The sequence below is a fragment of the Salvelinus fontinalis genome, chromosome 2 (assembly GCF_029448725.1).
Source record: "Salvelinus fontinalis isolate EN_2023a chromosome 2, ASM2944872v1, whole genome shotgun sequence".
Taxonomy (NCBI): domain Eukaryota; kingdom Metazoa; phylum Chordata; class Actinopteri; order Salmoniformes; family Salmonidae; genus Salvelinus; species Salvelinus fontinalis.
In genome coordinates, this window is record NC_074666.1 from 65,390,659 (window position 1) to 65,406,432 (window position 15,774).

A 15,774-nucleotide genomic window follows, 5' to 3' on the forward strand; every position below is an offset into this window, starting at 1 on the left:
CAAAGTCAAGGTATTGGATTGGCCATCACAAAGCCCTGACCTCAATCCTATAGAACATTTGTGGGCAGAATTGAAAAAGCATGTGTGAGCAAGGAGGCCTACAAATCTGACTCAGTTACACCAGCTCTGTCAGGAGGAATGGGCCAAGATTCACCCAACTTATTGTGGGAAGCTTGTGGAAGGCTACCCGAAACGTTTGATTCAAGTTAAACAATTTAAAGGCAATGCTACCAAATAATAATTGAGTGTATGTTCAAAAAAAAATCATAAATCATAAATCATTCTCGCTGTTATTATTCTGACATTTCACATTCTTAAAATAAAGTGGTAACCCTAACTGAAATAAGACAGGGAATTTTTACTAGGATTAAATGTCAGGAATTGTGAAAAACTGAGTTTAAATGTATTTGGCTATGGTGTATGTACATTTCCGACTTCAATTCTATCTAGGTCCATTAAAATTAAGTACATTTTGTGCTCTTAATTATGTAAATATTGGGCTAGTAAAGGTGTTGATGAAATAAAAACCTCTCTCTCTCGCTCTCTTTCTCCCTGTCGCAGGTTGTCAGTGTGTGATGAGGATAAGTTGACTCATAATGAGTTCATCGGGGAGTCTCGGGTTCCCCTGAAGCGCGTCAAGCCAGACCAGACCAAACACTTCCACACCTGTCTGGAACACCCACCCCCAGTACGAGACCCGACACACACATGCACGCACACACGTACCCACACACACGCACACACACGCGCACACACACACACACACACACACACACACACACACACACACACACACACACACACACACACACACACACACACACACACACACACACACACACACACACACACACACACACACACACACACACACACACACACACACACTTCTCTCAAATACAATCCCTTGATTGCAATCCCTCTGTCTCTTTGGACAGAGATGCACAAAGAAGAAATAAGCTCAATTTCTTCCTCTTCTTTCCCCAGCTCCCCTCTCCAACCACCATGGGGACAACCCTCCGAGGAATCTCCTGCTACTTAAGAGAGGTGCTTTCCCCTTTCCTTCCTCCCTCCTTCTCGCTCCCTCCTTCTCTATCTCTCCTTGTCGCTTCCTCTCGCTCTCTCTTTCTCTCTCTCCCGCACTCTCTCTCTCTCCATTTCTCTCCCTCCTTCTCACCTCTAACCAGGGCCAATTAGCAAAGCTTTAACATTCTAAATTAAAGAGCAAATGTGAGGGCTTGAGCACCTCACTAAACCAACTGGCTTTTGTTTATCACATTTTCTTTCTCTCTCTAATGATCTAAATTAGAATTTCAATAGGAGCCACTTTGTGCAGATTGATTATTAGTCATTATCAACCTTATTTTCTTCCTTAGTTACCTAGATACTTCAATGAGATGTGGGGCATATGAGAGGGGGAAAATAAATCAGCTTTTAAAGATGGAGGAGAGGGGAGAGATAATGGAGAACAGAACAGAGTATGAATATGATCAGTTCCGGTAGTTTAAAAAAAAAGCTAAATGTATCCAGAACACAAGGCAGTGATACATAGGAAAGGGCCAACAACTCAGGCTGGTATCGGTTTATAAGCATCACATTTTGAAGCTTCGGCAAAAAGATATGCCCCAGCTACCACCCAACGTTCTGAGAACCATATGTTTTTTAGAGGTTGGTGAAAGCATGGTTATTATTGTTCTATGGTTATTTTGCATACAGCTTTCCCACAACTTTCTGGGAATGGTGCAGGATAGTTGTTTGGCTTTGGAACATTCTCAGCACATTTAAGGTACTTGACAACATTTTTTTTTTCTTGGTATTTCATTACTAATTCCTAAAAGTTCAAGCGTGGTTACATTTAATGTCAATTTTGGTAATGTTCTAGGAATGTTCTCCAACTGGTTTGACATTGGGAATGTTCTCAAATAGTTCAGAGAACATTAAAAAAACTAAGTTCTGTAGGAATTTCAGTGCTTCAGCATAACGTTTCCTACATGTTTCCTCGTGGTTCTATTTAAAGTCATGTTCTCAAATTGTTCCAAGAACGTTAAGAAAACATTCCATAAATACCACGACAAAACTGTAGTAATGTTCAGAGAACGTTCTAAGACTGTTATTTAAAAACATATACATTCCATTCTCAGCATCAACAAAACTATTTCTATCCCGTATCTTGTTAAGTGTGTTGGCCGTGCACACTATTTGGCCACACCTGATCTTAATGAGTGCTTGTTTCCTTTGAAATAGGGTCTGTTTGAATAGACTAAAATGAACAGCTTTGTATGTGTAAAAATACATGGTTTGCTAATTCCATCCTGGTGGCGCAGTGGACTAATTTTATGGACAGAAAACATAAAATTATATGTTTGAATCTCACTGATGCCATGTCACAATAAAAATGTGTTTGCATGCTTAAGGAAATTAATTTCCTCATGTGTACTTGGAGTAAAACAAAAATTAACCCAAAATAAGCTAGCAGTGTTAGTGAAAGTTTTAAGGAAGTTATTCAAAAACCTCCAAATAGCAAGTAATTTCCATTCTTAGAGCATTAATAAAACCTCCCAGGAAAACTTTCAAGGAATCAGAGTAAAACGTTCTCAGAACTTCCCTGCAACCTAAAAATAAACATTCAGGCAAAATGTTCAGTTCTGTTCTCAGAACGCTAAAAAAACATTGTCTTACCAGTCAGGAAATGTGTGGTTTCGTTCACACAACTAATGTGAAACCAAAAATATACGTTCCCACAACTTCCAAGGAACCAAATGTGCTAGCTAGGGTATCACAGTTATTAACGCCTAAATCAATACATTGCATCAGCGGTACACCTGCAGCACACAGTCCGCAATAGAATAAATAGCTGTCCAAATGCATGTGAATGAAGTAGGTAAATAAGAGATGGTGTCAGACAGACAACTCTCTGACGGGAGTTAAGCCTAGAGACTGAATCCAATGGTGTTTGGAAGGAGGGATCAAAGCAAGAGAGAGAGAAAGAAAGGAAAAGGAGAGAGGCTGAAAAGAAAGTGGGAGTTTTGTGTCTCGATTGTCTTGGACAGCTTGATTGTCTTGGACAGCTCTTAATTCACATAGATTGGATGGAGGCCAGTCGTGTGTGTGTGTGTGTGTGTGTGTTCTTGCGTGCGTTATTGCGTGCGTGCACTAACGCATGTGTGTATATCTGTGTGTGCGCACTTGTGTATGTGTGTGTGGCCATGATGGTCGTGATGGATGGCCATCTGTGGTTTAATCAGATACATCTGAATATGCAAGCTAGCTAGCCCAGTGCCTCAGACAGACAGCCATTTGCATTCCTGTCCAGCCCACCTGACCTGCATGACTCTATGTGTTTACCTGCTCATTAGTGGAGGTGTGTGTGTGTGTGTGTGTGTGTGTGTGTGTGTGTGTGTGTGTGTGTGTGTGTGTGTGTGTGTGTGTGTGTGTGTGTGTGTGTGTGTGTGTGTGTGTGTGTGTGTGTGTGTGTGTGTGTGTGTGTGTCCTCCCATTTGAAAGGTTTTAGTCAAGCACAATGCCAGACACCGGGCGACGTTTTGAGTGTTGTTGCTGAGACCTCTCCTCCCAAACTAGCTGTCAGCAAACGCCAAGGTACGTACAGTGCCTTCAGAAAGTATTCATACCCCTTGACTTATTCCACATTTTGTTGTGTCACGGCCTAAATTCAGAATGGATGAAATATATATTTTCTCTCTCCCGTCTACACACAGTACCCCATAATGACAAACTGAAAACATGTTTTTAGAAACAGACTGCCTAGAGCTGGCCGTCCGACCAAACTGAGCAACCGGGCAAGAAGGACTACTCTGACAGAGCTACAGAGTTCCTTGGCTGAGATGGGAGAACCTGCCAGAAGGACAACAGACTCTACAGCACTTCGCCAATCTGGGCTTTATGGGAGAGTGGCCAGACGGAAGCCACTCCTGAGACAAAGGCACACGACAGCACGCCTGGAGTTTGCAAAAAGGCACATGGAAGCATTAGGAAAAACATTCTGTAGATTGATGAGCCAAAAATGTAACTATTTGGCCTGAATGCAAAGCGCTGTCTGGAGACAACCAGGCACAGCTCTTCATCCGTGTAACACCACCCCTACCGTGAAGCATGGTGGTGGCAGCATCATGCTATGAGGATGCTTTTCAGCGGCAGGGACTGGGTGACTGGTGAGGATAGAGGGAACAATGAATGGAGCAAAATACAGGCAAAACCTTGTTGAGAACTTGCTTCAGAGTGCAAACTACCTTAAGACTGGGACAAAGATTTATGTTCCAACAGGACAATGACCCCAAGCATACAGTTAAAACAATGCTGGAATGGCTTCAGAACAAGAATGGGAAAGTCCTTGAGTGGCCCAGCCAAAGCCCAGACTTGAATCCCATTGAAAATCGGTGGAAGGATTTGAAGATTTCTGTTCACCGCTACTCCCCATCCAACTTAACAGAGCTTGAGAAAACCTGCAAGGAAGAATGGGAGAAAATCCCCAAATCCAGATGTGCAAAGCTGATACAGACATACCCAAAACGATTCGAAGCTGTAATCGCCGTCAAACGTGCTTCTACAAAAGTATTGACTCAGGAGTGTGAATACTTATGTAAATTATAGAGATATTTCTGTATTTAATTTTCAATAAATTTGCTACAATTTCGAAAAACGTGTTTTCACTTTGTCATTATGGGTATTGTGTGTACATGGGTGTGAAATAAAATATATGTAATCCATGTTGAATTCAGGCTGTAACACAAACAAATGTGGAATAAGTCAAGAGGTATGAATACTTTCTGAAGGCATTGTATGTCACATGTGAACCTTCGTTCGAATTGTTATACTGTGGCTGAACAATGTCAAACTAATCAGGTAGCATTGAATAGAGTTCTATGCTGTCTACACACTAATTGCGCGCAGTCCTCCTGACAAAGACAGAAATGATGAAGAAACGGATTTGCAATAGAAAAACAAAATTGTAGTACCTTGCTTACGTTTCGTTTACTGTCCATGTTAAGCCTTCATGGTCAGTGTTGAGTCATGGGGACCTTGTGTCTCTCTGTCTCTGTCTCGCTCTCGGTCTTGTCTCAGGTCGATCTGGCATTTTGTTATTGTTGTTTTTGACTCAGCGTGTGCTCATTTACCTGGCTGGCTTGCTCTGTTACAATACAATTACTGTAATGGAGCTTCAAACAACCAGGAGAAACACCAGAGGCACTGCCTGGAGGGATGGAAGGAGAGAGAGAGAGACAGAGGGAGGGAGCGAAAGGGAGGAAGTGAGAGGGCGAGAGGGGGGTGGAAAGGGTGGATGGAGAGAGGGAGAGGGAGAGAAGGAGGGAGATGAAGGGAGATGAGCAGCATGTAGAGGGCTGGAGGATTGGAGAGATATACTGAATTTTCCACCAGTAAATTCGATTTTTTTTATGTGGAGTTTCATCTACTATTTCTTTCAAAAGTCCGCCCACCATCTACTGAAATACACAACCTTCTTGGCCCGAAGCACCACCAACTAGATCCCGTGACAAATTTTTCAAATGTCGGCCACCACTATCTCCAGCTCCCACATTTGCAAAATCAATCTCTTGGTTGAAATTAAATAGTCTGCGCCCGTCTGGCTAACACCTTGTATCCTAAACCACTTTCAAAGAGTCCTCTCCCATCCTGACAAGCAAATGTTAGCAAGCAGCTGATCTATTCCAGGTGAGCGGTCTCAAGACAGCTTGCACAGCAGCAAAGACCGAAACATCCCGGTCAGAAATCTTGTTGTTCTCAGCACTTCAGAAGTAAGCAGGTGACAGTGAAGGGAGGGAGGGAAGTCCTGTTGTTTTCTATAATGGCTGAGGCCTTTCAACTAACTAGAGATCTCTGGTTAAACTGATATCTAGCCTCCGCATCCTGCCTGGGTTAGATTGATATTTTCTTAACGTCACAGGGGCCGAGTGCCCTGAATCTATTTGCAGAGGAGAGCGTAGGGCCCGGCTCGACCCTTAGGGAAAACCCACAATTCCACATGTAGAAAATCACATGATTTCACATGTCATTATGACACACACACACACACACACACACACACACACACACACACACACACACACACACACACACACACACACACACACACACACACACACACACACACACACACACACACACACACAGTGCTTTTAACTTACATACTTTGACTACGTTGTGTATGATTATTGATACAGTAATTGTTATTCTGTAACGGTCGTTTTCCTCCTCGTTTGGGGAGGAGCAAGGATCGGACCAAAATGCAGGGTATTGAGAAGACATAATCTCGTTTATTTAAACGAAGACGAAGAACACTTGAACAACTACAAAATAACAAACGACGTGAACAGACCTGAACTTGAGAACAAAACACATGAACGCACGAACAGGACGGAACACACGAACGAAGCGAAACAGTCCCATGTGGTACAAACACTGACACAGGAACAATCACCCACAAACAAACAGTGAGAACAGCCTACCTTAATATGGTTCTCAATCAGAGGAAACGTAAAACACCTGCCCCTAATTGAGAACCATATCAGGCTAATACGTTGAACCCAACATAGAAACACATAACATAGAATGCCCACCCCAACTCACGCCCTGACCATACTAAACAAAGAAAATAAGGTCAGGAACGTGACATATTCAGCATGTTCTTGCCTGGGATTTGAACTCACAACCTCTTGGTTCACGGCATTCCCATCTTTCTGCTACGACACTACTGTCAATAACTGCTTTCACCTGGACACCTACACTTTGGACGTCAAAGTAAATCTCAGCTTTGTTAAAAATACATTTAAGAAAAACGATTATATTTATCCTAGTTATTCAGGAGTAACATTTAAACAGAATAATATGCCCCGCTAACATTAGACAACTATATAGAAAACCCTCAAATTACTGAAATAAGTCAAATGGAATCAATGATGAGAGAATAAGCTGGATGTGGAGGTCCTGGGCTGGCGTGGTTACACGTGGTCTGTGGTTGTCAGGCCGGTTGAACGTACTGCTAAATTCTCTAAAATGACGTTGGAGTTGGCTTATGGTAGGGAAATGAACATTAAATTCTCTGGCAACAGCTCTGGCGGACATTCCTGCAGTGAGTATGCCAATTGCACGCTCCCTCAAAACTTGTTGTGTGACAAACTTTGTTGTGTGACAAAACTGCACATTTTAGAGTGGCCTTTTATTGTCCCCAGCACAAGGTGACCTGTATAATGCTCATGCTGAGAAATGCTCACTAACAGGGATGTGTATATTTCTGTGTTTATGTAAGAATGGTCTACCACCCAAAGGACATTCAGCCAACTTGACACAACTGTGGAAGCATTGGAGTCAACATGGGCCAGCATCCCTGTGGAACGCTTTCGACACCTTGTATAATCCATGCCCGACAAATTTAGGTTTTTCAGAGGGCAAAAGGGGCGTGCAACTCAATATTAGGAAGCTGTTCCTAATGTTTGGTATACTCAGTGTATATGCCACTTAGCAGCAGACACTTTTATCCAATGCAACTGACAGTAGTGAGTCCATACAGTTTTTGTAAGTGATCACTGCAGGATTTGGTCCCATAACCTTAATGCTAGTGCCACGCTTTCAGCAACTGAGCCACAAAGGACCATCAACACACAAGCCTTGCTGGCTTAGTCAGAAGGTAAGGTCCTTGGTTTTCACAGCAACCAACGTGGATGAATGTGCACTCGCTCTGTCCCTGAATCCCTGTCAACTCATTACCATTGGAATAGAACTTCGGCTACCTCGGGAAATGTCTAAACATTGCGCTAGCTAGCTTCAAGGATTTTTGAAAATGGAATGGGGTTTTACTACACAACATGCAAAGGCATTGATTTTAACATTTCATTAGGATGGAGAGAGAGAGAGAGAGAGAGAGAGAGAGAGAGAGAGAGAGAGAGAGAGAGAGAGAGAGAGAGAGAGAGAGAGAGAGAGAGAGAGAGAGAGAGAGAGGAGAGAGAGAGAGAGAGAGAGAGAGAGAGGAGAGAGAGAGAGAGAGAGAGAGAGAGAGAGAGAGAGAGAGAGAGAGAGAGAGAGGAGAGAGAGAGAGAGAGAGAGAGAGAGAGAGAGAGAGAGAGAGAGAGAGAGAGAGAGATCCATCATAATGAGGACTTGTGTGTGTGTGAGACAGAATGATGGTGAGGAACATAAAGACAGTGGTGTGAGCCAAACAGTGGGTGGGTGAGAGTGGGCGAGCATTCGTTCAGAGGACAGAGAGAGAGAGACGAAGGGAAGGGAGCCAGGCTTATACTATCGATCTACTCCTCTCCTCTCTCTGTCTGTCTGGGAGGGGGGGGGGGGGGATCTTTCTATCTACATTCATGACGCGTCAGATGTATCTAGTAATTGACCTTTCATAGTGATGAGGGTTAATTCATTAACACTGTGTGTGGGGTAACTGTGGGTCTGGTGCTCGTCTACTGGTTGAGTTGTGCTATGCTGCTGCTATGCAGCTCATTACTGTAGAGTGGAGACTGGAGAGTCTTTACCGTCCTCCTTCATACAAGTCCTGTACTCACTACTCATAACAAGCAGCCTACTGTGCTCATATAGGCTATTACCAGGACATTAGTCTTGCGTTGCAATACCTCTAAAATCACGTCGTTGTCACCCCTCCTGAAGCCTGGTTCGCGACGAGGCTACCAGGACTAGCTCTCATATCAAACTGTGTCCCTTCATCCTCCTCCTACCCACCTTCTAACCTTGTCTGACGAATCCTTTACTCAGAGAAGAAGAGAGGAGGCGAAGGAAAGAGTCAAACCTTCTGCCCTTTTCCTCTTTCAACCTTTACCTCCCCTTATTTTTTCTTCCCTCTTCAAGCAGTGGGAGAACGAGCAACTCCACAGTCTGGAGGAGAGGGGCCGGGTGCTCCTCTCCCTGCAGTTCCTTCCCCAGCTAGACGAGGGCGATGGAGGAGGAGGGGGGCGGAGAGGAGAGGGGTTGTGTGTCGGGGTGCAGCGCTGCGCTCACCTGGCCGCCATGGACGTCAACGGCTTCTCAGACCCCTACGTCAAAACGTAAGCGTGTGTGTGTGTGTGTGTGTGTGTGTGTGTGTGTGTGTGTGTGTGTGTGTGTGTGTGTGTGTGTGTGTGTGTGTGTGTGTGTGTGTGTGTGTGTGTGTGTGTGTGTGTGTGTGTGTGTGTGTGTGTGTCCATGTCAAAAACTATACAAATCAGACATGAGTTGTTACATCTAGTCGTTACAGACATTAAAGACATTACAGCTATATCTGTACGACTTAACCTCTGGATCGTTTAGCTATTTGATTTGGAATTTTAGGACCCCTTCAGGTATCCCCCAAAAATTAACAAAGAAATGTATATAAAATATTGAATTTGGCCTTTACTATAACCCATAGAAATGGATTGAATAACACATTCATAAATGGCAAAAAGATACAGTCAAAAAATTCATCATAAGGAATAAGGTTTTGGAGTGTCTGTCCTATATCTAGGAGATATAAGAATACTCAGGAAATGTGTTTTTTTGGGGGCACATTTAACCCCCTTATCTCTCTGCTTCCATTCATTTGTATGGGTTACCTTCAGACGAGTCCTGTGACACAGAGATCACAATCGGGTTCATCACAAAATTTTACAGGGAACATAGCCTTTAATTGTCAATCACGCTGTGAAGTGGGTCTTCAGCACTACGGCTTGATTATTGCCCTATAGTCTTGAAAAAGGCCTCGCTGACAAAACGTTACCACTAAACAATGATTAACAAGTGTAAACACCGCACACTAGAGATGACTGGCGACCAACCTTGACTTTATTTCATTGTTTTATTCTTTAAACATCCGTTCTCCTTTCCATCCTAATATCTTCATAAAGCACTCAACGATGTCTGACTAGAAGGATAGTTCTACTTAAGCTTTAGGCCTTCCTATTCAAGCCAAGCAGGAATTAAGGAAGCTGGAGATTGAGAGGAGGGCCTAAATGACAAGTTAACAGTATAATATATCAAACGCAGCAAAGTCTTAGTGTCAAGAAAATTGGATCGGATGGGTGGTGAACCAGTCGTAATTGAGCCCAAATGCAGACAGAAGTAAAGTGTTTAAACCATTTGGCTGGCAGCATTGAAAATCAAAAAGAGAGAGAAAGAGCGACAGAGAGGAGGGGGGGGGGATACTGGGTTTTCAGATGAAAGCAAAGTTGGAATAGGTTAAAGCGTGAAGAGAGGAGTGAATATGGGTAGGAGAGACGACCTGGGCCTAGTTCCATTAGGATTCCTTTCACCTTCTCCTAACTCCTTCCTTTTTGGCATTGGTTGGTCGGGAAATCAATGCAGTGTCCTGATGGAAGGCGAGCTGGAGCATCACCGTGTTACTTGAATCTTGACCAATCCGCTATCCAGTTCTATCACATTTGGAAGCACCAGGGGAGCCAGGAGACTGAAATTGAATGGGGCCCAAGAAGACCGTCATTCACTTCAATTGGTCTGGGTGGCAAGAGGGCCTCAGTGTGATAAAGAGAAAGGAATAGAGCATGTCTGTTTCTTCCATCCTCCATGTTCCTCTTAATTGTATTCCATGTGTCATCTGTTTAAGTCAAATGTTCCAAAGCATTTAATTCCTCCCTAGGCAAAATGGTACAGGAACAGACGAGAGCTCAGTTCACTATAGCCCGCCCCCGCACACACACTCTGTCAAACACACATGCATAGACTCTGTGACACACACACACACACACACACACACATTGTCACCCACACTCTCTGTCTCTCACACAGATCAAAGCTAAGTATCTCACTGTGCATGTGACAGTGTGTGTGTACAGGTACGTGTGTGTGTGTGTGTGTGTGTGTGTGTGTGTGTGTGTGTGTGTGTGTGTGTGTGTGTGTGTGTGTGTGTGTGTGTGTGTGTGTGTGTGTGTGTGTGTGTGTGTGTGTGTGTGTGTGTGTGTGTGTGTGTGTGTGTGTGTGTGTGCTACCCACTGTTTAGGAAGCATATCAAAATTTTATCAGCAGTCAGTGGGATGTCACCACAAAAGGCCTGAGAGACATACCTGTGTGCATGCATTTGAGGGATTGATTGTTTGTGCGTCAATCTATGACACCCCTATGACACCCTCTTTTTCCCCTTTCTCACTCCCCTAACCCTCTGTCTCTCCCCTCTCCCACTCCCCCTCTATCTCTCACCCTTTCAGATATCTGAAGCCCGACACACAGAAGAAATCCAAACACAAAACGGCTGTGATTAAAAAGACCCTTAACCCTGAATTCAATGAGGTATATCCCTGCTGGGTCTCCAGGCGAGACTGGCACCTCATGTGCTAGGCATGTAGTGTGTTGTAGCGTAAGCTCTACCAATCCTCTCTCTGGAGGGGGTCAATGTTAATGTCAATGCTAATGAGATGTCCAGTCCAATATCCCACACTCTCCTCATCTGTCATCCTCTCTCTGTCTCGCTCTCTCTTCTAGTATTCAGTATTCATCACCTCTTCTACCCCCTCCCTTTTCATAGGAAAATATCTCCTTCCCCCTCATTCTCTCTCTATCAGTACTACATCCCAATTGCCTCTGAATTGAATTATAACTAGGGATGCACGATATATAGGTAAGCATATCGGAATCGGACGATATTAGCTAAAAATGCCAACATCGACATCGGCCCGATGTGTAGTTTAACACTGATGTGCAAAACCGATGTCAAAGCTGACGTGCATACCTATATAACGTAGGTAGATGACGTAATGACGCCACAAAAAATATAGCGCTACACATGCAACACAGCATTCCTAACCTAGCCCACAATGTCTGCTGTGTGGACCGAGCAGTCAACAAGTCCAGCAGTCATTTGAAAGAGTAAGAACATTTCAGCGAGACAACTCAAAGGCGAAATCCATTAACGCCAAGATAATGGATTCATTGCCCTTGACAGTCAACCATTCTCTGTCGTGGATGATGTTGGCTTTTGCCGACTGGTCGAGCACCTCGAGCCCCGATACACACTAACAAGTGGGTGCTATTTTTCAGATGTTGCCCTACCGGAGTTACACAGTATTGTTGAAACGCACATCCATGAGCTACTTGCTATGGGCGTCACAGCTATTAGCTTCACGACTGACATTTGGACCAGCGATGTCAGCCCCATCAGCATGCTGAGTCTGACAGCACAGTCGGTCGACGAGGATTTCGTACCGAGTTAAGCCGTATTGCATGCTCAAGAATGCGCTGGTTCTCATACCGCTGCTGCCACTTCAATGGGATTTGAGAACATGTTTGAAACTTGGAAACATGAACACACTCCTAGCTCCATTCCAACAACTGACTCAAGAAATAAGCTCATCAACTGCTTCTGCAGCAGACGTGATACCCTCTGTCATGGCACTGAAACGCCTGCTCAACAAAACTGCCGACACAGACCGTGTGGTTAACTTGGAAAAGTACTCTACTAGAGGCTGTGAACAAGAGATTCGGTGGCATTCTCTCTAAGACTCTTTACTGAGTTGCCACCATGCTCGATGCTAGGTACAAGGACCGCTACTTCGATGCAGACAAGAAACAGGGTTTACGTGAAATGTTACAGACACAGCTGGACAAGACGGAAATGGACACAGTGACAGTGCGCACCGAGGAAGAGAGGCCACGGACAGACAGAGCTGAAACTTCACTGCTTGACATGTGTGACGAAATCCTGGTTGAGACTGAAACAAATGAACAACGAAACAGCACAGCAAGTAAGTGAAAGAAATCGATTTTGATGATGTTTTACTGGTAACGGGAACATACGTAAATGTCAACAAAATAACTTTTTGGTCAGTGGGTGTTTCAACTGTTTAACTGTTCTAGAATGCTTTAAAAGGCCACAAAAAGAATCAATATCGGTATCTGTTTTTTTTTGTCAAGGAAAATATTGGATGTCATGTTGGCGCATCCCTAATTATAACAATGGATAATCATTTGCAATCGTCTGAACACTTTTACCACTGACACATCAATGTGTTGACAGAGACTTGCATTAAGCATATCAGTAAGGTCCTTTGGTTGGCTCTCTCATCTCTATAATTCTTTCCCCTCCCCCATTCCTCTCTCCCCCGCTCATTCTACAGCGTGGGCATTGTGAAGTAATACCGTAATAATGGTCTAGGATCAGATTCCGTCTGATCGTAGCTTTAGCACTGCTTTCTGAATACTGTTTTCTGTGTGTGTGTGGTTTCGTTTTTCCCATTTTGATTTACAGTACTTCTGTAAGTAATGTCACAGCTACGAGTAGAAGTTGCTCTTAGGCACCGATCTGGGATCAAATCCTAACTTTAGTAATTAAAGTGGAAACACTAAAGCTGACCATAGAGCAGTGTCCAGTAGCAACCTCCTCCTACTGAATGGGCTCTCCTGTCGTTCCCTTGCACCCTACAGGAGTTCTTTTATGAGATCTCCATGTCAGAGCTGTCCAATAAGACTCTGGAGGTCACTGTCTGGGACTACGACTTGGGACGCTCCAATGACTTCATAGGTGAGACTCTTCACTTTGCACACACGCACACACACAGAGCGAGAGAGATGGCAAGAGAGGCAAATCCCGACTTGCCCAGAGAAGCCAAACTTTTGTGCAGATATTCCATTTGGGACATTAAAGTTCTGAAAGGTTGCCATGGTGACACTGTTTATCATGTTTACAGGTGGAGTGTGCCTGAGCTGTCACTCACAGGGAGACCCCCTCCGCCATTGGATGGACTGCCTTAAGAACAAGGGTCAGAGGGTGGAGCGCTGGCACATACTGACCAATGAGCTCCCAAGATCCGTGAGTCATGAGTAAGGCCACACATCTACTAAGACACAAGGCTCAGTCCCAATTCTTCACCCTTCTCCCTATGTTGCACACTTCCAGTCTTAAAATATGTCAACGGTGGATACTCCCTCAAGGCAGGTGTGGAGAATCAGGATACAGATCAAATCATCCCTCTAGCCCCCTACCACCTAGGAAATCCTAGAGATCTGAGAGGATTGGATAGATCAAAAATATTGAGGAAATTCCACCTAGCTTATCAGAACGCAAGGGGGAAGCCATGACCATATTGATCTGGATCCGATTTAAACCTTTCAGATCTACTGTAGTGCCTAGGTGGTAGGGGGTATGGGTCGATTTGGAACTCAGCGAACATCAAGCATATCTAGGATCTCTCTAGAGCCCTGTTCATACCTGGTTCTAACATGCCTCCCTCTTCCTGATATTTTCCTGATCTTGTCTGTTTACACTTAGAAGATCTGATCACAATCAGATAGCAATGCGTCTTTTAAATCGTCTACACCTGTCTAAAAATGTGGGCACAATCCAAATGTGGACACATGTTAGCACCAGGTATAAACGGGGATGACTTGCCACAGGATGGGATGCACTAGCGGTTTGTTCCTATGTCTATAAGGGTGATTCAAACCAACACACCATAACACACCATGGAGAAAATGCATGCTGACTATAAGTCATTTACACTACAAGGCCTGGATGTTATGGAGCACAACTCTTTTATGCTACGGAATAGACTAGTGGTGGTGTAGTTGATCCCTTCAAGTGAGATTAGAGTTTCTTTGAGTGTTTGAATCAGCTGAGTAGCGCTCGGGCAAATACCAAAATGGGCACCCCTTGGGGTCCTGAGGACCGAGTTTGGGAAACGCTGAGTTAGATGGAGATGTTTGTCAGTGGGACGGGGAATGCGGTTCTGGTTGCCTTATGGCCTCTTGTCACTAATGTTGACATACACAACTCAACATCGTACCTCCAATTTTATCTGATTTCACCTGCACGTTTTAGTCTACGGGCTCTTTGACTTCTCTTGTTCAGCTGATTTGATTGGTTTCCATATCTTTCATGGTTATTTTAATAACAAATTGATGTCTACGTTGGTAATAATATGCCTATGATACACAAATGCCGGCACACAAATATCTAACATCAGATATCCTGTTTGTATTGTTGACATTTTAACCCAAATGGAACCCTATTCCCTACATAACCCTATGGGCCTTGGTCAAAAGAAGTCCACTACATAGGGAATAGGGGGCCATTTGGGACGAACACATTCACTGCATCCAAAACATGACATACACTGATAATATTATGAATACAGAAGTTCTTCCATGTTGTTGCATGATGCAATACAGTATTGACAAAAAAAAAGTTGTCCCCTCTCTAATGTAACTTTCCCCAGTCCTCCAAAAAGTATTTGATCAAAAAAGTATTATTATTATTACTTGATTTATTATTGAGGTGATTTCCCTGTATTGTTATTTTTGTTTTCTGTCATGTTTCTTATTCTTGTCTCTTAATGCACGACTGAATGTGTGAATGTGGGTTTTTACTGACGTTTCAATGGCTGTATACGATTATCTTGTTGTGCTTTTAACAATTGTTGTTCTTACATTTATATCAGGTGTTTTGTGTACAATATGAAAATACATTTGGAATGCACTACCGTATAAGTCTGACTTGGTTTCTATTTTGTGAGATGGCTTGCCTGAGGGAAATGCAGTAGTCACTCAGTGCTACTGAACAGTAAAATAGCTCACGTTTACCCCCTGGTGGTTTAATGAATACATTACACATTTCTAAGTGTTAGTAATTTAGCTGACGCTCTGACCATGTTAAACGGTCCTTGTTATCTGGCGTTCTTGGGACGTCCCAACTCTGACATTGCCTCATTGAAGTTGAAATTTACAATGGTTAAGATAAGGTAAGGATTAAAGTCGGGGTTATGATTAGGGACGTCCCAAGGATCCCGGATAGCACTAACTTTTCAACTGCCCAGAACAAGTATC

The 15,774-nt window shown here is 43.6% G+C and overlaps 1 protein-coding gene across 2 annotated transcripts in view; it reads left to right on the forward strand.

Annotated features, from left to right (window-relative positions):
* Positions 1–15,438, forward strand: part of doc2a (double C2-like domains, alpha) — a 62,508-nt gene extending 47,070 nt beyond the window's left edge. Inside the window, exons 6-11 of one of the 2 annotated variants that reach the window (XM_055941914.1) lie at positions 562–688; positions 988–1,047; positions 8,842–9,035; positions 11,166–11,247; positions 13,378–13,474; positions 13,641–15,438. In XM_055941914.1, the coding sequence (XP_055797889.1) occupies positions 562–688; positions 988–1,047; positions 8,842–9,035; positions 11,166–11,247; positions 13,378–13,474; positions 13,641–13,777 (697 nt within the window). In that variant the 3' untranslated portion in view covers positions 13,778–15,438. Of the gene's footprint in view, positions 1–561; positions 689–987; positions 1,048–8,838; positions 9,036–11,165; positions 11,248–13,377; positions 13,475–13,640 lie in introns of both variants that reach the window. The other variant, XM_055941904.1, reaches the window with a different exon arrangement.
* Positions 15,439–15,774: the final 336 nt, after the last annotated feature.